General features: G+C 44.0%; 2 protein-coding genes and 1 pseudogene across 2 annotated transcripts; 2 read left to right on the forward strand and 1 right to left on the reverse strand.

The window, feature by feature from the left end:
* Positions 1–1,208: 1,208 nt before the first annotated feature.
* Positions 1,209–11,815, reverse strand: LOC121777859 (annotated as a pseudogene).
* A 975-nt stretch (positions 11,816–12,790) lies between these two features.
* LOC121776020 (protein NAP1-like) lies at positions 12,791–17,178 on the forward strand. Its single transcript, XM_042173137.1, has 12 exons — positions 12,791–12,867; positions 13,023–13,101; positions 13,453–13,646; positions 13,818–13,963; positions 14,193–14,274; positions 14,346–14,456; positions 14,531–14,656; positions 14,741–14,880; positions 14,962–15,058; positions 15,148–16,139; positions 16,224–16,436; positions 16,505–17,178. Exons 2-12 carry the CDS (start codon positions 13,062–13,064, stop codon positions 16,995–16,997), a joined length of 2,634 nt encoding a protein of 877 aa, XP_042029071.1. The 5' UTR covers positions 12,791–12,867; positions 13,023–13,061; the 3' UTR covers positions 16,998–17,178.
* Positions 17,179–22,264: 5,086 nt separating this feature from the next.
* LOC121777860 (putative disease resistance protein RGA1) lies at positions 22,265–25,199 on the forward strand. The gene is made up of 2 exons (XM_042175206.1): positions 22,265–25,072; positions 25,164–25,199. The coding sequence occupies exons 1-2, from the start codon at positions 22,265–22,267 to the stop codon at positions 25,197–25,199; spliced, it is 2,844 nt and encodes a 947-aa protein (XP_042031140.1).
* Positions 25,200–25,240: the final 41 nt, after the last annotated feature.

Consider the following 25,240-nt stretch of genomic DNA (forward strand, 5'->3'; position numbering starts at 1 on the left):
TTGAAAGCGGAAGGAAATTTTTACGCAAAAGAGACAGAGTGCAGAAGAAGCAATAGCAAAAGTATTCAAAGGATGAAGAAAGGACGTATTTATCAGATTCGGAGAAGATTTCAAAATCATCGCACCGTTTCGAATCCCACCTTTTCAGGATTCAACGGCCGGATTTTACTGTCGCATTTAATGCAGTCACGCGCAAGGCACGTCCCCTGACGTCAGCCTCCCCCGTACCTTTATCCAGAATGCCGAAGTGACTCGCTTCGCCGAAGTGATTCACTTCGCTTTTCGGGGGGGGTAGTGATGGGGTACGTACTAAACAAGCCCAATAGCAGTGACGGCCCATCAGCCCAAAGCCCAAGGAAGAGTATCAGTTCGGCATTACCAAAGAGTTCGGCCCCCGCCTACAGCTCGGTAAAAGCCGACCAATCAAGCTCTACTCTCAGATCGGCAAAAGCTGCTCGGCAATAGTTCAGCAGTTCGGTCTCAGTATTCGACCGAACTGGGAGATAGTGGACCCATGCAGAACCTCCACGACCTCCACTACACGATCTATTTAGTGGTGGACCCATGCGGGATCTCATGACCTCCACGACATCCACGACATACTTAGTGGTGATGTAAGCCACGACCTAGTGAGTGGTGATGTAAGCCACGACCTAGGTAGTGGTGATGCAAGCCACGATCTTAGTTCAATGTATAAATAGAACTTAGATCAGATAGAAGAAGGAGCTCTCTAGACATAAAAGATCATATAGCAAGTCTGTATTGTAAGCTGTAGAAAACAGATCAAGCAATACAACTCTGCCCTCTTTTCTTCCCGTGGACGTAGATTTACCTCAGTAAATCGAACCACGTAAATCTCTGTGTCGTGATCTGTATTTTCCTGCACTCATCACCATCAAAAATTCGCCGACTCATCAGTACACTATTGTATTACAATATGACATAACTAAGTGCTTTTTATTAGAGCTATATAAGTGATAATATGCCTAAGAGTGTGACCGGTTGTACGATACATCCCGCATCCAGAGCAAATACCTAGGAGTGCAACGTTACATCTCGCATCCCGAGTAGATATACATTACAACCGGTTTCACTAATACATTACAATATGACATAACTAAGTGCTTTTAATTAGAGCGCTATATAAGTGATAATGTACCTAAGAGTGTGACTGGTTGTACGGTACATCTCGCTTCCTGAGTAGAAACCTAGGAGTGCAACCGGTTGTGCGACCTGGACAACCCAACACAACTATAGGTTCAACGCAATATAGTCCTCAAGAGACGATACTTCAACAACCACAGACATTATTGGCACACTCCCCAAAAAAAACAAGAGCAGGGCATCTGCCGCCCGCCCGTGCTCAAAGAACAGCAAGCACGAGCAGAACGCCACCATCATCGCCACAATGGAGAAGAAGAGCGTCGGCGTGAGGATCGAGAGGAACATGAGCATCGAGGTGAGCGTCGCCACCGCCTCCAACACCGGGAAGATCACGAACATCCTCTTGTTCTCCAGGATAGGGGCGCCGTGGCTGTTGTATCTGCCTGGGACGGTGAAGGCTGTCGTGAACACCACCATCGCGATGAGCACCGTCACCACCATGCACGATTTTGCAGTTTGCTTCATAAATTTCTCCCCTTCCGCACCGAGGTCTTCGTGCTCGGCTACAAATAATTGGCGAGGCATTTTCCCTTCCTTGTTCTTCTTGTGTTTGAATGCGGGTCGTACGAGCTTCTCGACCGCCTGAAAAATTGAAGTATAGTTCATGGAGGATGACCCACCTCATTAGAGAGAAAAAAGTTGATAAAATAGAAGCTTCATATTTTTACGGGAAGGAGGGAGTATAAAATGTAATAGTAGAAAATTTTGTACCTTGAACCACAATACTTCCCTTAGTATCTGCCAAGAGGCCCCGGGAATGCTGTCGAGCTGATTTTGAGGAGCCAATTTTGCCGCCAAGTGCAATATGTTATTACCTTCACCATCTATGCATGCTGCTATCAAATCTTTGGTACCACCCAACTCATGCATCAAATTGAACACATTGACGTAGCGACGCGAAACCGCAACATGAAATATGTGTTACGAACGCACCTGAATCACGAGGAACGGAGAGCGATGGGGGTGAAGAAACGGCTGCGTCGTCGCCGACGCAGAGCCCGCCAGCCTCGGGGGTAGCGGAGGAAACGTCCGGCAGTGAGGAGCTGGCGGTACCATCAGACGAAGCTGCAGGCGCGGTCACGACCAGGAAGCTGAGACCGAGAAAGGACATCAAACAGCCGGAGCGCTACCAAGACTTTGTGTCCAAGTAGCGGCCTCCAGCTGTTCGACGGAACGCCGGAGAGGAGACAGAGTCTTGTTACTTTTGCCTTACGTTTTCTTTAAGTTATTTTTAATATTGTTTCTGTTTATTTCCTTTTTGAACAATTAATGAGTCGAGCGGTTTATAAGCTCCGTCGGGTTTTCTTTGTTGGTTCTTTCCCGATGTATAGGATTAGGTCGAACCAACCCTAAGGTCTAGATTATTATAAATAGGGCTCCTCATTATTCTTTCAATCAATTAATGAAGAATTATTTTGCCCACATATCTTGTGCAATACACAACTAAACCTAGCCGCTGCCGACGGAGTACGAATTCCGCGCCAGTCTTCAAGTTTTCAGCCGCCGATCCCAAAGCCTGGGACGCCGGATTCGTGTGTTGTTTGATTCGTGACAGAATTTCTTCGTTAAGAGAATTGTTCTCTTAACAACTGGTGCTTTCTCTTGAACTCATGGATATAGCCGATGACTTGCAGCGATCGCCGCCGGTTTTGACCGGCGGGAATGCACAGGAACTAGCGCTCGGGGCCGCACGCCGACCGCCGCTGGGAAACCGACGCGAACAGACAGGCCAACCCCGGCCGCCGCCACGAGGGGACCAACCGAGTACCTCGAACTCGACGGACCCGCTGACCCAGGGGTTTGACCGAATCATGGCCCGTTTTGATCAATTGGAAGTACGGGTGAATAGTTTGGAGCTTCCGCGCACACGGGATAACGATCTTCCAGACGATGATTACGATTCGGAGGATCGGGAATATGCGGAATATAGGGACACGGAGGATATGCGGTTTGAATCGGTCCCACGCCAACGCCGCCTAGGGTTCGGCGACAGGAGGGGTGCGCGAGGAGGTAGGCGGGGAAAACCTCTCTCGCCGTTATGATTGGAGGAGAATGGGGGATTGGCAACATGAAGGGGTTAATGAAAATAGAATTGTCCCGTATCAGGCCCGGCGCCCATCAGCCTGGGATCCCCTGGCAGTACGACAACGGGGGGCGCGATCTTCGCCGACGCGGGTCTTGTTGGGACCCGCCAATCGCCCGGGACCGGGTCCACTACCAATACAGTCCGGACCCGCACCAGGGGGTCAAGATGCGGGCTCCTCACTTCGACGGCACCGACGCCACGAATTGGATTTCGCGGGTGGAATACTACTTTGATCACATCATGATGCCCGTCGAGGATCGTCTCCACTACGCAGTAATGCTATTCGACTCCCCGGCCGCAGAATGAATTTTTAACTACAGAAACAACAACCAATATGTCACGTGGACTGAATTCTTGGAGGATGTCCGTCACCGCTTCGACCCTCAGAGTTTCCGGAATTATATTGGCCCTTTGGTCAAATTGGTGCAGACAGGGTCAGTCGCGGAGTATCACGACACGTTTGAGAAGTATTTGAATCGAGTCGAAGGGGTACCGGACTACATTCTTATTCCGGTTTTTATCGAGGGCCTCAAGATGCCCATTCAAGAGAAGGTGGAGTTACAACAGCCACAATCGTTGGCCGAAACAATGGCGCTCGCCCTCCGTTTAGCCGCGAATCAAGATTATAGGTACCAACAGTCGTCACCATCACAACGACGGCAGTGGCCTACCAAGGAGACGAGACTGCATACGCCCTCACTCGCTCCGCCGAGCAGTTCGGGGCCGGTGCAGAAAACAACCCCAGCAACCTCATGAGCAAGAGCGGCCGCGCTTCACTCCGATTCGTGTTTCTAATGCTGAGAAATCGGAACGTTCGAGGAAGGGCCTATGCTGGCATTGCCCCGAGAAGTACACGCCGGGTCATGTTTGTGCGGCCCGGTTACTATGTTACGCTGGGGATGAGGAGTGGGACGACTCAAGTCCGGGACAGGACGATCAACCCCCGGACGAGGAATTGATCACAGAGGATATATCGCACCTACACTCTCTCTCGGGAAGCAGTCGTTCGGTCCCTTTCCAGGTCATCGGGGACCTCGGGGTCACGCGCGTGCGGATTTTGATCGACACGGGAAGCACGCATAATTTCCTCCACTCACGCTTCGCAGAGTCGCTGCAGTTGCAGTTATCGCGTATTCGCCCTTTCCGCGTATATGTGGGAAACGGGGCGTCTCTAATTTGTTCCCACATCTCGCGTCGCACAAAGCTTGCGATACAAGACACGGAGTTCCTAACCGATTTGCACATCCTAGATGTTCATGGCTGGGATGTGATCCTCGGTATGGATTGGTTGGAGTCGCTAGGCCGAATATCAGCAGATTTCGTAGGCAAAACATTGGAGTTTCGACGAAATAATAAATCGGTGATTTTGCAAGGTAGTTTACCGGCCCCCCAGTAGATCTCGTTGTGGTCTTTGGCGCTGCTGGCATCGTTCTCTTCGGAACATGAATTTTACGAGATTGTACCCCTGGAACCGACCGACGGGTCACCACCTAGTACCTCCGAGGAACCGACATTCCCCGACGACGTACCTGCAGAGTGCCGCCGCGTCCTCGAGACACACAAGGGGGTGTTTGATTTACCTACCGGTATGCCTCCATCGCGGACTTTCGACCACAGAATACATCTGCTTCCGGGTTCAAAGCCGGTCAACGTCCGTCCATACCGTTATCATTATTTCCAAAAAAAAGAAATTGAGCGTCAGGTGAAGGAAATGCTAGCTCAGGGCATAATACAGCACAGTCAAAGCCCGTTCTCGTCGCCAGTATTGTTAATCAGGAAGAAAGATGGCACTTTTCGCTTCTGCATCGATTACCGTGCTCTAAATATGGCAACGGTACCTGATCAGTTTCCCATCCCCACCGCGGACGAGCTATTTGATGAATTGGGAGGGGCCAAGTTTTTCACAAAGCTTGATCTACGCTCGGGGATATCATCAGATTCGAATGCACGAGGCAGATATTTTTAAGACGGCTTTCAGGACGCATGCTGGCCATTTCGAGTTCTTGGTGATGCCTTTCGGCCTTACAAACGCCCCCTCTACATTCAAAGCGGCAATGAACACCATTTTCCAGCCATTCCTGCGACAATTCGTCATTGTGTTCTCTGACGACATATTGGTGTATAGTCCGACTTTGGATTCTCACCGCGCGCACCTATCACAGGTACTATCGCTCCTGACCGCGAATGAATTCTATGTCAAACTATCTAAATGCTCATTTTGCTGCACGACTGTTGAGTATTTGGGTCACTTGATCGTAGGCGGGTCGTTAAAGGCAGACCCCCGGAAAATAGATGCAATGACCGCTTGGCCACTACCACGGAATGTACGCCAGTTACGGGGTTTCTTGGGTCTCACGGGATATTACCGACGTTTCGTGGCAAATTACGCCATGATTGCGTCCCCGCTTACGGAACTACTTAAAAAGGAGGCTTTCATATGGACACAGTCGGCCACGGAGGCTTTCCAGGCCCTGAAATCGGCCATGACGTCGACACCCGTGTTGCGTCTTCCGGACTTTGCCAAGACGTTCTACGTAGAAACGGATGCCTCGGATGTGGGCATAGGAGCGGTCTTGATTCAGGACGGACACCCAATTGCTTACTTCAGTCGTAAATTGGGTCCCCGTCGACGGGTCGCCTCAACATACCATAAGGGGTTGTACGCGATCGTTGAAGCGGTGCAGAAGTGGAGACAGTATCTATTGGGTAGGGAATTTGTGATTCGGAGTGACCAGAAGAGTCTAAAGGAGCTTCTGTTACAAGTGGTCCAAACTCCCGATCAGCAATTGTATGTCCGTAAACTTATGGGGTACAAATTTCGTATTGAATATAAGAAGGGAGCGTTGAATCGGGTGGCGGATGCGTTGTCTCGACGGGAGGAGACCGACTCACAGCAACCGTCGGCTTTGGAAGCTTTGCGGGCATCGGCCCAGGAGGACGAGTCAGCCGTCGCAGCGTGCTTGGCCGCGGTTTCCCACCCGATCCCTAGTTTATTGGACGCCTTACGTTTGGAGACAAAGACTAAGCCGGAGTTGTCGGACCTCGCGGCCCAGATTATAGCCGGGGAGGCACCCCCCCATTTTTCCCTGGTCGATGGGTTGGTTTACTTTAACAGGAGGATCTTGGTGAGCCATACATCCAAGTTCAAACGGTTGTTATTGGAGGAACATCACAGTACTCCCGTGGCTGGCTACCCGGGGCATGAGCGAACATTTCGCCTACTGGCAGCAGGGTTCTATTGGCCTAAGATGCGTAGGGACGTTCGGGACTTCGTCGACGCATGTGCGGTATGTCAGGCAACCAAATACACGACGCAAAAACCGGCAGGCCTTCTGCAACCCCTGCCTGTCCCTTCACAGGTTTGGGACGACGTTTCAATGGACTTTATCACAGGTCTTCCACAGTCACGCGGGTACACCACTATTATGGTAGTGGTCGATCGACTATCCAAGTACGCCCACTTCGCGGCACTTCCCACCCGTTTTGATGCCTTGCGTGTGGCCCACTTATTTGTCAATACCGTCGTTCGCCACCACGGGTTTCCCAAGACTTTGGTTTCAGACAGGGAATCAGTGTTTCTAAATGCAGTTTGGGAGGAAATACTGCGTCTCAGCGGGACTAAACTACACTTTACTACAGCCTACCACCCTCAGTCCGACGGTCAAACGGAGATCCGTAACAAGGGCTTGGAACAATATTTACGGGCGTTCACTTCGGACAGACCGTCGACGTGGTCGAACTTCCTCCCCTGGGCCGAGCTTGCGCTAAATTGTTTCCACCACGCGGGCCTGGGCACCTCCCCTTTTAAAGCGTTGTACGGTAGGGAGCCCCCCCTATTGGTGGCGTCGGCCCCATCAGCTAAGACCCCGCCTAGCGTGGCGGAATTGATCAAACAGCGCGGGGAGCTTCTCAAGGAATTGCGCACGAACCTGTCACGGGTGCAACAGCGAATGGCGGCGTCAGCAAATCGCCATCGCCGACACATTGAGTTTGAGGTGGGCAGTTTTGTGTGGCTTAAATTGCAGCCTTACCGACAGCACTCAGTGGCGAGACCAATTTCGGCCAAGCTCGCGAAGCGCTTTTACGGGCCCTTCGAGATAGTGGAGAGGATAGGACCTGTCGCTTATAAACTTCGGCTGCCAGAGGGGAGTCGCATTCACAATGTATTTCACGTGAGCCTTCTGCGTGCTTTCGTTAAGGACGATCCGATCGTACCCCTTCCAGATCAGTTCGTAGGGAACAGACCAGTGGCCCAGCCGGTGGCTATATTAGACTCGAAAATTTTGTGGCATAAGGGAGCAGCGGTGGAGCACGAGTTAGTGCGGTGGTCGGATGGCTCGGATTCTCCATCTTGGGAACCGTTCGAGGAGTTGTTGAAGCGCTATCCTACACTCTCCCTTGAGGACAAGGAAGTTTCTAAGGACGGGGGAGTTGTTACGAACGCACCTGGATCACGAGGAACGGAGAGCGATGGGGGTGAAGAAACGGCTGCGTCGTCGCCGACGCAGAGCCCGCCAGCCTCGGGGGTAGAGGAGGAAACGTCCGGCAGTGAGGAGCTGGCGGTACCATCAGACGAAGCTGCAGGCGCGGTCACGACCAGGAAGCTGAGACCGAGAAAGGACATCAAACAGCCGGAGCGCTACCAAGACTTTGTGTCCAAGTAGCGGCCTCCAGCTGTTCGACGGAACGCCGGAGAGGAGACAGAGTCTTGTTACTTTTGACTTACGTTTTCTTTAAGTTATTATTTTAATATTGTTTCTGTTTATTTCCTTTTTGAACAATTAATGAGTCGAGCGGTTTATAAGCTCCGTCGGGTTTTCTTTGTTGGTTCTTTCCCGATGTATAGGATTAGGTCGAACCAACCCTAAGGTCTAGATTATTATAAATAGGGCTCCTCATTATTCTTTCAATCAATTAATGAAGAATTATTTTGCCCACATATCTTGTGCAATACACAACTAAACCTAGCCGCTGCCGACGGAGTACGAATTCCGCGCCAGTCTTCAAGTTTTCAGCCGCCGATCCCAAAGCCCGGGACGCCGGATTCGTGTGTTGTTTGATTCGTGACAGAATTTCTTCGTTAAGAGAATTGTTCTCTTAACAATATGCTACTCCCTCCGTCCCACTTTAGGAGTCCCAGTTGAGTTCGACACGAGTTTTAAGAAATGTAAATGAAAGTTGGTGAAAAAAGATAATGGAACGTGGATATTAGTTTTATAATAAAATGTGAGTGTAAAAAAAGTTAGTGGAATGTGGAGCCTAATACTATTTATGGAATATTACAACCAGGACTCCTAAAGTGGGACACCCGAAAATGGTAAATCGGGACTCCTAAAGTGGGACGGATGGAGTATATGTGTTATCATTCACTTTGTACAATAAATTATGGTAATTTTTGAATAATTCCACCAAGAATTCATCATTTCCTGATTCTGTTGCTATAAAAAATAATGTTGAAGAATCTACCTCCCTAGCTTCATCTGCTTCAATATCTTCCAACTCAGTAGCTCCCGCTGCTCGATCAATTTCTACTGATTCAGCGGGAGCAACTATTTGAGCATGTGTTGACTCAACAACTACCATTGTTTCAACATGTGCTTGCTCAATAACTCTGACTGTTTCAGTACGTGCTGCTTCAATATCTTCTTTATATAACTCAGCAGCATCCCACAAACAATTCATTAATCTATTGGCATGTTAAAGGCGTTTCCCTTAACAAGCACCGGCTGCGAGTTTCACTCGGCGGTGGAGATAAATTTCCGGCGGCCAACAGGCTCGGCAGACGATTGCAGAGTTTCTGTGCGCGGGAGTCGCTCCCGTCGGGCAGATAACTCGGCAATTGATAGAATACTCCGGCGTCCAATTAGGATCGGCGGAGGGAATCCAAAATTAGAATTGGAAAACACACGTTATCTTTGGTGGAGAAAATATTTCATTCATTGATTGAATAAAATGATAACAATCTCTCATATTTATAATACTCTAATACTACTACCCTAACTTATTGAACAAGAAACAAATATCTAAACAAATATGGAAAAGATACGGTAAATCAAAATATAACTAAATAATTGGGAGATAAGATCGTATCAACTCCCCCACGGTTGAAATCCACCTTTTCCTCAAGGTAGGAACCATAAAACCACGAAGAGAGTTGAAAGTAGAAGCTTTGGCGCGGTATCTCCTCCTGGATCAAATACCCACCGAATAGTTGTGCGTCTCCCCTAATCATTTCCACCCAAAATCACCAATAAAGAACCGTGTTGGGTATAAGATATGGTGGACACCCCGCCACATTGTTGGCGTGACAATTCAATGCTAAAATGAAAAGTTTTGCCACACCACTATGAATGCTCAAACACGGCGTGTCATTTCCCGGAGGAATCAACCTTGCATTGGCGTCAAGCGACGATAATCGAGGATTCATACTTGTAACATTACTGACATTCAAATCCACGTAGACACAAACAAGTGCTTGCGAACCGGAGTGAGCATCCCCTGTCTTACCCAATGTTCTAACATGAGTAATTCATAAAATTAATATGATTGTATTGGTTATACGTCACCGAGATTTTAACCGTGCGATATTTTTTTGGAACTCCCTAATTCACAAGAATTTAGGCTCTGATTCAACCATTGTCTTCTCTTCTTTCATATTTTCGTTATATTCGTACAAATACAGTAGAAAATTCCCAAACATACAAGGAAATAAACAAATTACAAAATTAAGAAAGACAAACTAATATACCACGGTCAACTCCCATAAGTTTACAAATATAAAGAAAAACCGACAAATTGATAAATGATAAAATCCACACATTTAAAACATCAAAACATGCACAATTCCATATAGTTTTTAAAATTGTATCTCGGGATTAAATATGTAAACTTAGTGTGTTGGTTCATGAGATTGAATTCCACAACTCAACAAACCTCATCTAACTAAATTAATCTCATAACTTAATCCTAAATTATATTTTGTTACTATTTTATCTAGGCAACCAAATACCACCACAAGATATACACTGCGTTGATGAGTTAACAAATTAGCAATTTAATAAAAGTTAACATCATAACGCACCCCATAAATCCTCATAATTAAACTACTCGAGGGAATGCTAACAATCTAACTTGATCATAATACTCCCTCCGTCCCACAAGAATATGCACTCTTTCCTTTTTAGTCCGTCCCACAATAATATGCATTTTTTAATTTTGGAACTATTTTATCTCTAATGAGGTGGGACTCATTCTCCACTAACAATACTTTATTTACTTTTTCTCTCTACATCTCTCTTACTTTATCAATTTTACATTAAAACTCATGCCGAACCCAAAGTGCATATTATTTAGGGACGGATGGAGTATGATTCAATGCAATCATAATACTATCAATTCTGGTCAATAATTACTACTACCAAGATGCAGGCTTGAGTCGGGTTACGGAAAATCCTCACTTAATAACAGGTCAAAACAATAGAAATTATTAATGTATGCACAATGTAACTATTTATAAAATCCAATACATAGTTTAATTCAATAAATGTTACAATTTTTTAATTTCTAATATATTAAATAAAAATACATAAGCAAAATTTAAAAGTATATGAACAAATAATTTTTGTAGAACCCAACTCAGCCCATTTCACTGGTGGTCCTAAGCTGGGTGGGTTCGAATTTATAAATTGAGACTCATACCAGCCCACTTTTTCAGTTTTGGGTTGGGCCCCACGTTATCTGGCTGGGTCGGGCTGAGCTTCCAACCCATTTGACAAGTCTAATTTTGATCCAATTCATTGACAACTCTTTAAAACTATAAAAACTTGATTATATCAATTCAATTAATTACCAGTCATGGATTTTAAATATTTAATACTGCTAATGTACAATTCACTTAATTCAACTATTAAATTTGGATAAGCTTAACTATATCAGTTCACTTAATTATCAGTCATGGATTTTAGAAATTTAACACTAATGTGCAATTCACTTAATCTAACTTCTACTAAATTTAGATAATTAAGTCAATATAATTATATTACATATGTCATCCATATTATTGACCAGAAAAACTTTAACAATCACTATAAAACGACCTTAGCAAAATGTCTCATGCATATTCTATCTTATTTCTCATCGGATTCATGATTTTCCTTGTCACTCCATCTCTTGCTCTTGGATTAGACAAAGAAGATGCATCATCATTTGACTATGATATAAATAAAAATGACGAGGATGAGATGTTGTGGACACTCGTAAACCACCACCTCCACTTTGCTCCCTCTCCTCGCGGCCGCCGCAACCACCACCGCCACGCTCTCTCTCCTCATGGCAGCCGCCACCGCCATCCCATCGACCATCGTGTTCAGGCTCCTCATCACATCCACCACTCTCCTCCTCCACACCGGCACCATCCCATCGGCCATCATGCTCCTCCACCACACCATCACGGCGGCCGTCGTGCTCTAGCTCCTCACATCCAACATGCTCTTCCTCCACACAACTACCATCCCGGCAGCCATCATGCTCCTCCTCCACACCATCACCGCGGCCATCGTGCTCCATCTCCTCACATCCACCATGCTCCTCCACCACATAAATATACTGATAACTAAACTAAACAAAACAAGATAAGAATACACATTGTAAGTCGTTTTCGGTCATATAACTCCAAAAGTGCATCCATTCTTTGGAGATACATATATTATTAAGTAGTTTTCAGTCATATAACTCCAAAAGTGCATCCATTCTTTGGAGATACATATAATATTATTAAGTAGTTTTTAGTCATCTAACTCCAAAAGTGCATCCATTCTTTGGAGATACATATATTACTATCTTAATTTTTTGTTCTTATACTATAGTATGAGTTACTCAATTATCCTTATTTGTAATATATATTGAGTGTTACCATTACATATCTATGAATCAGTTTTCTATCATGGGTAATTAATTTTATTCATATGATTTTTTATACTATATGAGTTACTCAACTATCCTTATTTACAATATATTGAGTGTTACTGGTGCAGAGTAGTGATAAAATGCAAACTCATATATTGTACAAACTCCAAAATTTTTTAACACAGTGTCAATACAACGTCAATACAGTGTAAAATTTCATGATTTTGATGTCAACACAATGCCAATACAATATCAACACAATGTCAACCGTTGACACTGTGTTGATATTTTCTATTGTTATTATTTTGTAATCTGATTATTTACTGTACAGTGAGGTACACGAGCAAGCCCTTTACTCCTGTGATGGCAAAGGAGAGTAATGTTAAAGCAGGAAATTGGAAGAATGGTCCTGTTCTTTACTGATCAACCCAGGTGTGCATGTCTATGGCATAATGAATTTCCAATATCCTCATTCGGACTATGTATCTTGTTTGAGGGAGTAAGGATCAGAGAAAGAAAGGAGCAAGTAATTCACTTAACAGTATGTTAGACGCCAGCAGGTCAATGTATATATTAAGTTTTATCTGCTGCTGGTTATGCAGATGGTTTTTTCTGCCTATGCTTTTGCACAGAGTGAGGTTTAATGGTACTTTCAGCATGTCGGAGTAGCGTCTTCTAAATCCAAAACAGCTCGAGTTGTGTCAGTAGAAAATGTGAGAAAAGTTTCTTTCAAATGTATTTTTGTCGCGGGGCAGTTCTTTGTTGGATCTGTTTATTTTATTGAAATATAATCATTTTACCTTTCTTGATTTTTGGTAATTTTTTGGCATCTAAACACTTCATCTTTTTACTTGATTTACAATTGCAGGATCCAAACGACCCAACCATTGGTTTCTTATTGGATGGGATGGTCCGGCTTTGCTGTCTGGTCCGCAAGTATATTGCAGGTTAGGTTCCTTGTGGAGGAATTTTGAGACCTTGAACTTTATGTTGGTTTGCATGAGACTGAAAATATTTTGCCGCGTGACCTAGCATATTGCTGAACTTTTCATTCGTTGCAGTAATCAACTTCCAAAATGATGTCAAAACATGGAATTACTTATTTTGATTCTGATCTGATAATACTTTCAACATAGCATTTGTGTTGTAGCTTTCTAGAGCCCTCCTGAGATTTTCACTTGTATTGCAGCAATAGTGTGTCAATGCTAACATTGGTTGCTGGAAAACAAAGTGGCACAATCTGAACTCTCCCTTTTATTTGATTTATTACTGAAATCTTGATATTTGTTTTCTCTCAGCCATTAGAGGCTATGCCTTATCATACCTATCATCCTGTGCTGGTAGAATCCGTTTCCTGCTTGGCACTCCTGGAATGGTGGCACTTGACCTAGATGCTACCTTAAAGGGACTTTTCCAAAGAATTGTTCAACATCTAGAGAACATACCAAAACCTCAGGGAGAAAACATTTCTACAATCTCATGTGATTTATCGGTAAGCTGTTTATTCCCTTGCTCTCATTGTATCGACCCACAGTTTTTCCAAGTTCTAGAAATACTGTTGCTTAATCACTTCTTTAGTTTAGGTTTGCTTCTAGTTACTGATTGTTTTCTGACATCAGGAGTTACGCAAAGATTGGTTAACCGATTGTTTTCTGACATTCAGGAGTTACGCAAAGATTGGTTAACTGTGTTGATGATTGTCACTTCTGCTCGTTCATCAATCAACATTAGACATTTAGAGAAAGCGACTGTATCCACTGGCAAAGAGGGGTTGCTGTCAGAAGGCAATGCTGCATACAATTGGTCCAGGTCTCTCTTTAACCAAACATCTTCTGAAAGAATGTTGTACGTGCAGTCTGGTCACTTTTTAATTTGAACAAATTTGTTGTCTTGGAAAACTTCTTAAAATTGTTTATCTTGTTTCCTCTATGTAAAATACTATATGGTTGCTCTTATGTTAAACTACACCACTTGACTGATCAGTACATAACGCAAAGTTTTTGAGTATGAAAAGTTGACACATTTTGAACATATGCAGATGTGTTGATGAGCTTGAAACTCAATTAACAAAATTTGGGGGTTTGAAGAAACTGTACTTCTACCATCTACATCTTACAACCGTAAGTAGCATAATGTACAAAATCTTATAAGAATACAATATACTGTCAATCTGACTTAAATGGTACTGTAGGTTTTCCGCAACACCATGTTTGGGCCCGAGGGTCGTCCCCAACATTGCTGTGCTTGGCTTGGTGTTGCTAGCAGTTTCCCGGAATGTGCTTCATCAATTGCCCCAGAGGAGGTATCTTAAAAATATCAGTGCCTCACATTAGTTCAACCGTTCAAGTCAGTCCATAACTTTACTCTTACATATAGGTGACTAAAATCGGCCGTGATGCAGTTCTATATGTTGAGTCTCTTATTGAATCTATAATGGGAGGATTGGAAGGTTTAATTAATATTCTTGACTCTGATGGAGGATTTGGTTCCCTGGAGATGCAGGTTGCTACTTCTCTGTATGCTTCTGAGCTACGAACCATAGTTTGGCATATTGTTCTTCTTTTATTAATTTTGTTTAAGTTTCAGCTTCTCCCAGACCAAGCAGCGAATCTCATGAACTTGACATCCAGATTATCCATTCCTTCAGCAAAGTCTCCGAAGGGTTCATATGGTTTTCATTTACCAGGCTATGAGAGCTATCCAGAAAATAACAGCTCCATCAAAATGTGAGTTTCCCTTTTGTTTTACTCCTCTTTTCCTCTATGCTATCTAGGTTGCAAATTTTCAGTTTTCTGTTTCGGTGACAGGTTAGAAGCTGCAATGCAGAGGTTGACAAATCTCTGTTCTGTCCTGAATGACATGGAGCCTATATGTGTTTTAAACCATGTTTTTGTCCTCAGAGAGGTAAGCGTCCCGTTTTGGTTGTATAAGTTGTTGACTTTTTAGATTCCCATACCCGACTCTTTCTCAATTCATTTCCATTTGTGATGCAGTATATGAGAGAATGCATCCTAGGGAACTTCAAAAGGAGATTGCTCACTGTCCTGAAAACTGATTCCGATCTTCAGAGACCATCAGTCTTAGAGTCACTAATCCGTAGACATACTTCCATAGTTCATCTAGCAGAGCAACATGTCAGCATGGACCTCACCAATGGCATTCGTGAAATTCTCCTTGCAGAGACCTACTCAGGTCCCGTTTCATCTCTACAGTTGTTTGAAAAACCCGTGGAACAGCAGACAGGCTCAGCTACTGAAGCTGTATGCAATTGGTACATAGAAAACATTGTTAAGGATGTGGCTGGTGCCGGAATCCTATTTGCACCTCGTCATCGATGCTTTAAGAGCACGAGGCCAGTTGGTGGATACTTTGCCGAGTCAGTAACCGACCTCACGGAACTGAAAGCCTTCGTTCGAGCTTTTGGGAGCTACGGAGTTGACAGGCTGGATCGGATGCTAAAAGAGCACACTGCAGCTCTCCTGAACTGCGTTGACACAACATTGCGTGCAAATCGTGAGAATCTGGAGGCAGTTGCAGGGAGTATGCATTCTGGTGATAGGATAGAAACGGAAGCGAATATTAAGCAGATAGTTGATATGGATACGATGGTTAGGTTCTGCATCCAGGCGGGGCAAGCCATTGCTTTTGATTCCCTTTTGGCTGAAGCTTCAGGTATTGTTTTAAAAGAAGGCGCTCCTCTGATTCATTCGCTGCTAACGGGTGTTGCAAATCACTTACCTGATGAAATACCGGAAAACAAGGAGATCAGGAGAATGAGAAGAGTAGCGAACTCTGTAAATGTGGCTGGTGATCACGACTTCGCATGGATCAGATTGATACTGGAAGAGGTCGGGGGTGCAACTGACGGATCATGGAGCTTGCTGCCGTATCTATTTGCAACTTTTATGACATCTAATATCTGGTATACAACTGCTTTCAACGTCGAAACCGGAGGCTTCAGCAACAACGTTCATTGTTTAGCCAGGTATGCAAATGCAATAGGCCCTTTTTTTATGAAGATTACATAAGAATGATCTCAAAATCTAGAGACTAAAATACCTTTTATCAGGTGCATATGTGCAGTGATCGCGGGAAGTGAACTCGTGAGGCTCGAAAGAGAGTATCGACAGAAACACTCGCTTTCAAACGGACACATCAGCGAATCCTTGGACCCTGAGGCACCAAACTACGCTTCCATTGATGCAAGCATAAAATCCACAATGCAGCTTTTCATCAAATTCTCAGCAGTAATAATTCTGGATTCTTGGAGTGAAAGCAATAGGTAATTCGAAAAATGTCACAATTTGATAAGCTCTCCCTCCCTACATATACTTATGTTGGTTTCTGCAGGTCCCACCTCGTGGCGAAGCTGATCTTTCTCGATCAAATCTGCGAGATCTCGCCACACATTCCACGGAGCACGTTGGAGTCTCATGTGCCTTACACCATTCTTCGCTCCATCTACAGCCAATGCTACTCGAATTCTTCCACTCCCTTCGCGCAAATAAGTGGTTCGCCAAGGCATTCTCCGGCCATGTCCCTTGCTCACGGCTCCCCATCGCTGAGGCAACCCCGTGGCGATTCATCAACTCCACTATCCAACACACACGACTCGGGCTATCCCAAACCGTCTTCCACCCACGGCCAAGATCAGTATGAGATGGACAGTTTCGGTGCGAGAAGCATCAATAGCACAAATCGGAACGTCAGGCGATCCGGTCCCTTGGATTACAGCCAAAGCCACAAATCGAAATTCGCCGGAGGGTCCACGTCAACTAGCACTGGTCCTAGTCCCTTGCCCAGATTTGCTGTTTCGAGATCCGGCCCTATATCATATAAATAAAGAGAGCTGTTACAATGGTGAAGCAATTTTGTATATTTTGTACAACTTCTATTATTACATTATTTATATTCCTAGTTTAAGTTGTTTTTTTGCCTGTAATAACACTTTCAATCTTAATGTAAAAATAACTCTTCTTTATGTTTTTTTTTAATTTAATACATGAACATAAATTTAAGGGTCACAATGGAAAGGATACTAGTATTTAGTTTGTGATTCTCATATTCTACATTTTCATTTTGTATTTATGAAAAAGACAAAAAGGAATAACTAAAGTTTCAAATAAAAGTTACTACTCCTTTTCTCTCTGTAACTACTTCCCCCATGACTTTGGAATGCCAGCCTCTCTTTCCATTACACCACCTTCCACAGGAAAAAGAAAGTCAAGAAAATGATATTCTAATTTCTCTTTTATTAATTATGTATGCTTAATAATCAACTTGGATTAAAAGGCAGGATATCATGTGTTTTATATTTAATCTCAAATATTTTAAGAAAGCTAGTAACATTAACTGTAATACTCTTCGTCTACAATCAATAGTCTTTTTTTAGTTTTAGGTCCTCAGCAAAAATTAATCTCTTTTAATTTTTAACAATTTTCTTTTTTAATAAAGTGAGTCGCATTGTTCACAAATAATATTTTAATTAATTATATTATTTTTTTCCTTTCTCATTCTTTATCAATTTTTCACTATCATCGCCTTTAATTCCTTTTGTCAATTGATTGTATCTCCCAATATCAACCATTATGCCATGATATGATTCCCTAAAGTTCAACCTAGGACTCATACATTTATAGCCCAATTCATATGTTTTTAAGACTCAATTTAATTGACAGCCCACTTAGGCTGAATGTCCAATAAGCCCATTATTTAGGCCCACTAAATGATTTCTCACCTTCTTTCCTTCGTACTTTTGGAACCATGGAATCTAAAGTAGCATTCGTCTCAACGATCTCTTTGGCATTCTCGACAATGAAAATCTTTTTGACATTGGTCTCGGCTCTTCTCCTGTATGCTCGTCCTTTCTAGATCGGCAGCTTCTCCTCGGCTTTTTCCTCCCCGAAATTCAGTTTCTTCTTCATGTTATCTCTATGCGACTCACTTTGTTTTACATTTATTAAAATTTGAGTCTGGTCAACTTGTGATAATTAATGGTGGACAAAACAATAGTTATTTACTATACAATTAGGATTTAATATTACTCCATTTATATAGATTTCCAGTGGCTAGTATGCTATAAACATAACAAATTTGGAAAATCATTTTCAAATTTTTTACTATGCATAATGAATTATTGTTTGACTTTGAACATGACAACTCACTTTACTTTATTTAATTCGATTTAACATCAAACCAATTTTATTCTTATTTGACAATTGCACTAACATGACCTATTTACTTTAAGAGCATCTCCAGTGGTCGGATGTCCCACTCGGACATCCACTAGGACTTCCTAAAAACACCTCCTGCCACGTCACTAGGACTTCCCATCCCACTGCCACGTCACTAGGACTTCCCCTTCACAATCCGCCCTTCCCATCGCCCTTCCCACTAGGACTTCCCGCAATAAAAAAAAATCACAAATTCACAAATAAAGCAATTTACGTTTACGGAAATAAAATTTCAACACGAATACGAACGGGAAAAATTAACAACTTCATTAAAAAAAACATACATGATTTGAAAAAAAATTACATAGTAATAAAACAAAAAAAGTAATAACATCAACGTCAACCCCTCCGCGTCCAAACCTCTTCGATAATATCGTTCTGAAGTCGAACATGGGCATCTGTTTGCCGCATGTCGGCAAATGCACGCATCCGCTCGACCTCTCCATGAGGTACCCCCATATTCACATTCGCGGTGGCCACGCCGTGACTTGGACCTGCACCCGTATCATCTTCATTGGTCCACTGAGTCAGTTCTGCAGCTTCATTTTCGACAATCATGTTGTGCATTATGATACATGCGTACATGACATCGCCGATGTTGGGAATATACCACTGCCGTGCAGGACCCTTTACTACCGCCCATCGACTCTGGAGCACACCAAATGCCCGCTCCACATCCTTGCGCGCTGCTTCCTGACGGCTCGCAAAGTATGACTTCTTTTGTCCGAGCGGATGCTTGATTGTCTTCACAAAGACGGGCCAGTTTGGGTATATCCCATCCGCCAAATAGTATCCCATATTGTGCTGGTTGCCGTTGGCGACGAAACTGATGGCGGGACCAACGCCATTGCACTGAGCGTTGAACAGGGGCGACGACTGGAGAACGTTGATGTCGTTGTTCGACCCGACGACTCCAAAATAAGCATGCCATATCCACAGGCGGTAGTCAGCTACAGCTTCAAGGATCATCGTGGGATGCTTGGCTTTGAAGCCGGTAGTGTACATCCCCTTCCAGGCGGCGGGGCAGTTCTTCCACTCCCAATGCATACAATCTATGCTGCCCAACATCCCAGGGAACCCGTGCACCGACCCATGCATATCTATCAGCCTCTGGCAGTCTTCGGGGCTCGGACTCCGAAGATACCGCTCCCCGAATATCGCTCTCACGCCCGCGCAAAAATTCTGCAGACACTCGACGACTGTCGACTCGCCAATGTGGAGGTACTCGTCGAACATGTCGGCTGCGCCTCCGTACGCCAGTTGTCTGATTGCGACAGTGCACTTCTGTAAGGGCGTGAGTCCGGGTTTGCCAACTGCATCCTCCCTGATCCTAAAATATAGGTATCTTCTCTCTAAAGCACTCACGATATGCATAAACAGCGGACGATGCATCCTAAAACGTCGCCGGAATAAGGCATCCCCAAAACGCGGCTGCGGAGGAAAGTAGTCCTGATACAACCGAATATGTGCAGCAATGTGGTCACGGGGTATTGTGGCTCGACGACGGATCGGCCGATGTACCGCCGCCTGCTGCCGCCGCTGCTCCCTCTGGTGTAGCAGCCTATCTATCGCACCTTCCACAGCGACCTCCAATTCATCCTCGCTATCACTGTCACTAGCCATTCTAGATATACTTGAAAATAGAGATGTAGAGAGAGAAACTTGTTAACACAAGTGGTGCGAATGAAATGAAGTTCAACGAGCCGTATATATAGAGTTTAAAAAAAAATTTAAATTAAATACCGGACTTCCGACCCGGACGTCCGACCCACGCCACAATGGCGGACGTCCGCCCGCCCGTCGCCCGCACGTCCGAGGACACCCGACGTCCTTACGGGACGTCCGTATCCGAGTTGAAACGCCACAATGGCGGACGTCCCGGTCGCCCGTCGCGGATGTCCGACCGGACGTCCGCCATTGGAGATGCTCTAATGGATTATTTCTTTGTTCCGTCCCATCCTAACTCTTTCAGTCCTAAATATAAATCTCACAACACTTTATGTGATTGATTCATGCTTGTAACACATATCAAGATCATCTCTCAACTATGAAGACAAGCTTTTCCACCATCACTTTAATTCTTCTTGTGTTTAATATTTCATTCACACAAGCAATATCCACTCGTCACTTCCTTGAATGTCTCTCCCAACTATTCAACAACTACTCTTGCATTCCCAACCATGTCTACACCCCTAATACGATGAGGGATCGTATTCCGGACGGGCAACGAATTGCCAAAGGGGGACGATCGTTTGCGGAGGTTTTCTCCGTCGAGCCGCCGCCGTCCACAAGGGTTTTTCATCGAAAAGTAGAAAACTTACGATAAAAGTAAATAAGCGAGAGAAATAGGGTAAGTTCTGATTTATTGAATGAATAATTCAATGCATAGAGTCCCTATTTATAATAACTACGAACCCTGATTTGGTTCGACTCGATCATTCCGGGAAAGAACCAACGAGAAAACCATGATGCTTGACGACAGTTTCAATGAACAGACGAGCAACCCTCAAGGCATCAAAACGGGTCGGTAAAGGAGCAAAGTGGCTATACTTCGATAGACTATCCACAACCACCATTACAGTAGTATAACCCTTTGACAACGGTAATCCCACTATGAAGTCCATTGAGACGTCTTCCCAAACCTGCATGAGAATAGCGTAAGGGTTGTAGTAACCCGGCGGGCTTCTGCGTGGAGTACTTAGTCGTTTGACATTCAACACAAGACGCCACAAAACTTTTCACATCCGGACGCATACCCGCCTCAAAAGACGTTCACAAAAATCACCCTTTTGAAAAAAGTACAACAATTTCCGGCCCACATTCTCTCAAAACAGTCAGCCCATTCATTTAAACAACTCCAACCCAACTAAACAATTGTTGCAACACATAACAATTTAGTAGGCCCAACTTAAGAAATCCCCCTTGTACAAAACAAAATACATGTTCCAAATAAAAATTAATTGGTGTAGCTGTCCATCAAAATAAAAATTCCCAGCCCAAGGTAAATAATTCCCATTCTCTTATTTCATCTCACAATTTCCGAATCAAGAGACACCAAACTCTCTTTCTCAAACTCTCGTCTCCTTCAACTTCACCGCAACACCGCCCCTCCGTCGCCATCCTTTGCGGAAACTCCAGGCGTTCATCGCCGCTGCCGCTGCCTCTCCGTCGCCGCCTCAGCTCGCCGGCGTGATACTGGCCATTCACGCCAGGTAAGTGTCTCCCCTCCCACTTTAAAATAGTTAACTGTTTTTTTATTTTTTTTTTTAAATTCCAAGGCGTTTAATAAATATGGTACCGAGGTAGTATATAATACTACTTTTTCTCGCTCTTATTTTACTCTCTTTCAAGTACTTTATTATATAAACTTTATTCACTTTCTACTTTAGGCCATCCGCAATGGAGAGGACGATGGCACGCCCGATGGCGCGCATCGTCCGCGCCAGCCATCGTCCGCTCCATTGCAGGTGCGTGACATCGGCCGCGCCCCATTGCCGCGGACTACACTAAGGGCTCGGAGTATAGCGCGGACGATGCCCATCGTCCGTGCCATCGTCCGCCCCATTGCGGCATGTGCGGACGATGGCCGCGGACGATAGGCAATCGTCCGCGACATCGTCCGCCCCACTGTGGGCTACGCGGACGATGGTTGCGGACGATGTCATATATGCGTGCATAATCATGCACAACATGATAGTCGAGAATGAAGGCGGAAGCATCTAGCTCGTCCAGCACGCCAACCGAGACACCCAATAGAGGGTTACCGTTAGGCTTTGATGAGGTTCTATCTAGACAGGCCTCAATGAGCAACTAACAGGATCATGCGCAGCTCATGAGCGACATGATTGAAGAATGAGCGACATCGTCCGCCGCCGCCATGCTTCAAGTTCTATTTGGAACCCTCAAGAATGAGGTCTCACTTGTTCGAGGTTTCAGAAATGAAGCACAACAGTTAACTCATAATCTGGACATGATCCAGAAATTCTTGAATGATGCAGAGATGCGCTCCATCCCTGATGAGGCTGTCAAGAAGTGGCTCACGGATCTCGGAAACGTGGGGTTCGATGCTGACAACGTTTTGGATGAAATCATATATCATGAACTCTCCAAACAAAGCAAGGCGGATACGATGGCCAACAAACCCATGAAACAAAAGGTATTATCATACTTCTCATGCTGCCTTCATATTTCACGTGCTCGAAGTATGGCTCTTAGAATCCAACAAATCAATCGGAATTTGGGGGTCATTAATCAAAGGGCTGCCCACCTTGGCCTCGTCGGGAGACTTGCTCCTGCTGTGCCCACTTTGCCTGACGTTGCTCGTGAAACTGACTCATTCTCTCTAGATCCAATTTTTATTGGAAGAGATGAGATGATGTCAGAAATAGTTGAACAGCTTACCGCTTGTATCACAACTGATGTACGTATTTCTATCCTTGCCATTGTGGGAATGGGAGGATTGGGGAAGACAACTTTGACTAGGAAAGTCTTCCATCTTCTCAAAGAAAAGGATCTGTTTGGATCACATATTTGGGTGCATGTTTCTCGAAATTTTGATCCACTCATTCTTTTCAACAAAATCCTCAAAGGATTGACTTCTCCTGATCAAGTCGAAATCGGGGATAAGGAAGGTGTTTTAAAAGAACTTGAAGTAGCTTTAAAAAATAAAACATATCTTCTTATTCTTGATGATATTTGGAATGAAAGTGTTCTCACATGGGAAGAATTTATTCATCCCTTGTTGTGCGTTAGTTCTATGAAAGGTAATGTGATTGTTGTTACCACCAGAAGTATGGATGTCGCTTCAATTATGAATCCACTTTGTACACATGAGCTGCAAATGTTATCAGATGAAGATTGTTGGTCAATTATCAAAGAAAAAACTTTTGGAAAAGAGAATGTTCCTTCAGAACTTGAGGCCTCTGGAACTAAGATTGCAGAAAAATGTAAAGGTTTGCCATTAGCTGCTAGCGTAGTAGGTGGAGTACTACTGTGTGATAAATCTGAAGAAAGATGGCATTCAATCAAAGAGAATTGGCTTTCACGCTATGAAGGAAAGGATATCGAACAGATATTGAAGTTCAGTTTTGATAATTTGTCTCTACCGTCACTCAAAAAGTGTTTTGCATATTGTTCGATTTTTCCTAAAGGTTACAAATTTAAAACACAGACTCTGATTGAGTATTGGATGGGTGAAGGATTTCTTAAAGCTGATGAAAGCAGTGACATGGAATCTATGGGAGAAAAATTTATCCATGTTCTTCTACGCAACTCTTTACTGCAAATTGCAGAAAGAGATGTTTATGGAAATGTGGAAAGTTGTGTGATGCATGATCTTCTGCATGATCTTGCAGCTTCTGTTTTAAGAGGTTCTTTTAAGGAAGATGAAATTACCCAAGTTCGATACATGTGTCACATGAATGATTACATGTTCTCAAACTTCAAATCTCTTCATGTTTTAGCTTTTCAAGGGTGGAAAGTTAAAGATTTGTCAAGTGAAATCAAGAAGTTGATACATTTGAGAGTTCTTGATATTGACAAATCATCTATTGAATATCTTCCTGATTGGATTGGTGAACTCTTTCACTTGCAGACACTGAGAGCTTGTAATAGTGAGTTAAAGAAACTTCCAAGTACTTTGAAGAACTTGAGAAACTTAAGGCATCTCTATATTAGGAGAGATGTAGAGTTGTTTGCCGAGATTGGTCTGTTAACTTCTCTCAGGACCCTACAGTTTTTTAGGGTGGGAGACAAGAATGGCTACAAAATTGAAGAGCTAGGAAGTTTGAATTGTCTCAAAGGAAAACTGCAAATTGATAACCTTGAAAGGGTTCATAACAAGGAAGAGGCTAAGAAAGCAAAACTATCAAACAAGCCAAAATTATTGGAGTTGTATTTGGGATGGGAGACTGGTAGAGAAGGTGAAACTACTAATGATGAGAATGTGTTGGAAGGCCTCCAACCTCACTCTCGTCTGAAGAAGTTGGAGATATTTGGATTTGGAGGCAGAAGCTTTCCATCATGGGCTCGAAATATGGAAGTTGATAATGGGCTACCATTTAACAAGTTGGTTAAGATAAGACTCTCCGACTGCTCAGAATGTGAAGAAATCCCAATGTTTGGGCGGTTGCCAAATCTCAAGTGTCTTGGGTTGTACAGATTGAGGAATGTGAAGTCCATAAATTCTTCATTCTATGGATCAGTGAATGATGAGACACGTACTGTATTCCCAGTGCTAGAAGAGCTCATGTTGGATGACATGTTGGATGACTTGCCTAAGCTCACAGTGTTGAAGGGAATAGAATCAGGGGATGCAAGTGCTGTCAGTGTATTTCCTCGCCTTCAACACTTGACGATTGAGGATTGCCGTGTGTTGACGAGTTTTCCTACCCATTTCTGGTCGTCCCTCAAAGATATGAGGTTTCGTGGTATTGACAGCTATAAGCCTTTGGCAGACATATTTCAAACGGAATTAACGTTGCTAACGGAGCTTAGGATAGATGGAGTAGATGATGTAGAAAGTCTCCCAGATTGGCTATTCTATAGTAATCCCAATCTCTCAAAGTTGACTATAATTGAGTGTTCCAATTTGAGAGAAATACCAGATGGTCTAGGCACCCTCAATTCTTTGAAAGAGTTGAGCATAAAGGATTGCCCAAATCTGAAACGGATAGGAGATCTTGGCGTACAACAATCACAAGAAAGTCTCAGATCCCTTACAACTTTGGAGATCATTACATGCAAGGCTTTACTGTATTTGCCATGTGAAATGTTAGGATCCTCACTCAAGCGTTTGTGGTTGGAGGATTTAAGTAGCCTAGAGAATCTACCCGAAATAATTGCCCGTCTCCTA

This window comes from Salvia splendens, chromosome 18 (genome assembly GCF_004379255.2).
Source record: "Salvia splendens isolate huo1 chromosome 18, SspV2, whole genome shotgun sequence".
NCBI lineage: Eukaryota > Viridiplantae > Streptophyta > Magnoliopsida > Lamiales > Lamiaceae > Salvia > Salvia splendens.

Coding starts and splice junctions, on each gene's coding strand:
- LOC121776020 (XM_042173137.1), top strand. CDS start 13,062: ATGGTCCGGCTTTGCTGTCTGGTCCGCAAGTATATTGCAG. Junction 13,647..13,817: donor CAATCTCATGTGATTTATCG/GTAAGCTGTTTA, acceptor TCTGACATTCAG/GAGTTACGCAAAGATTGGTT. Junction 14,275..14,345: donor ACCATCTACATCTTACAACC/GTAAGTAGCATA, acceptor ATGGTACTGTAG/GTTTTCCGCAACACCATGTT.
- LOC121777860 (XM_042175206.1), top strand. CDS start 22,265: ATGCTTCAAGTTCTATTTGGAACCCTCAAGAATGAGGTCTCACTTGTT. Junction 25,073..25,163: donor AACGGATAGGAGATCTTGGC/GTACAACAATCA, acceptor GTGAAATGTTAG/GATCCTCACTCAAGCGTTTG.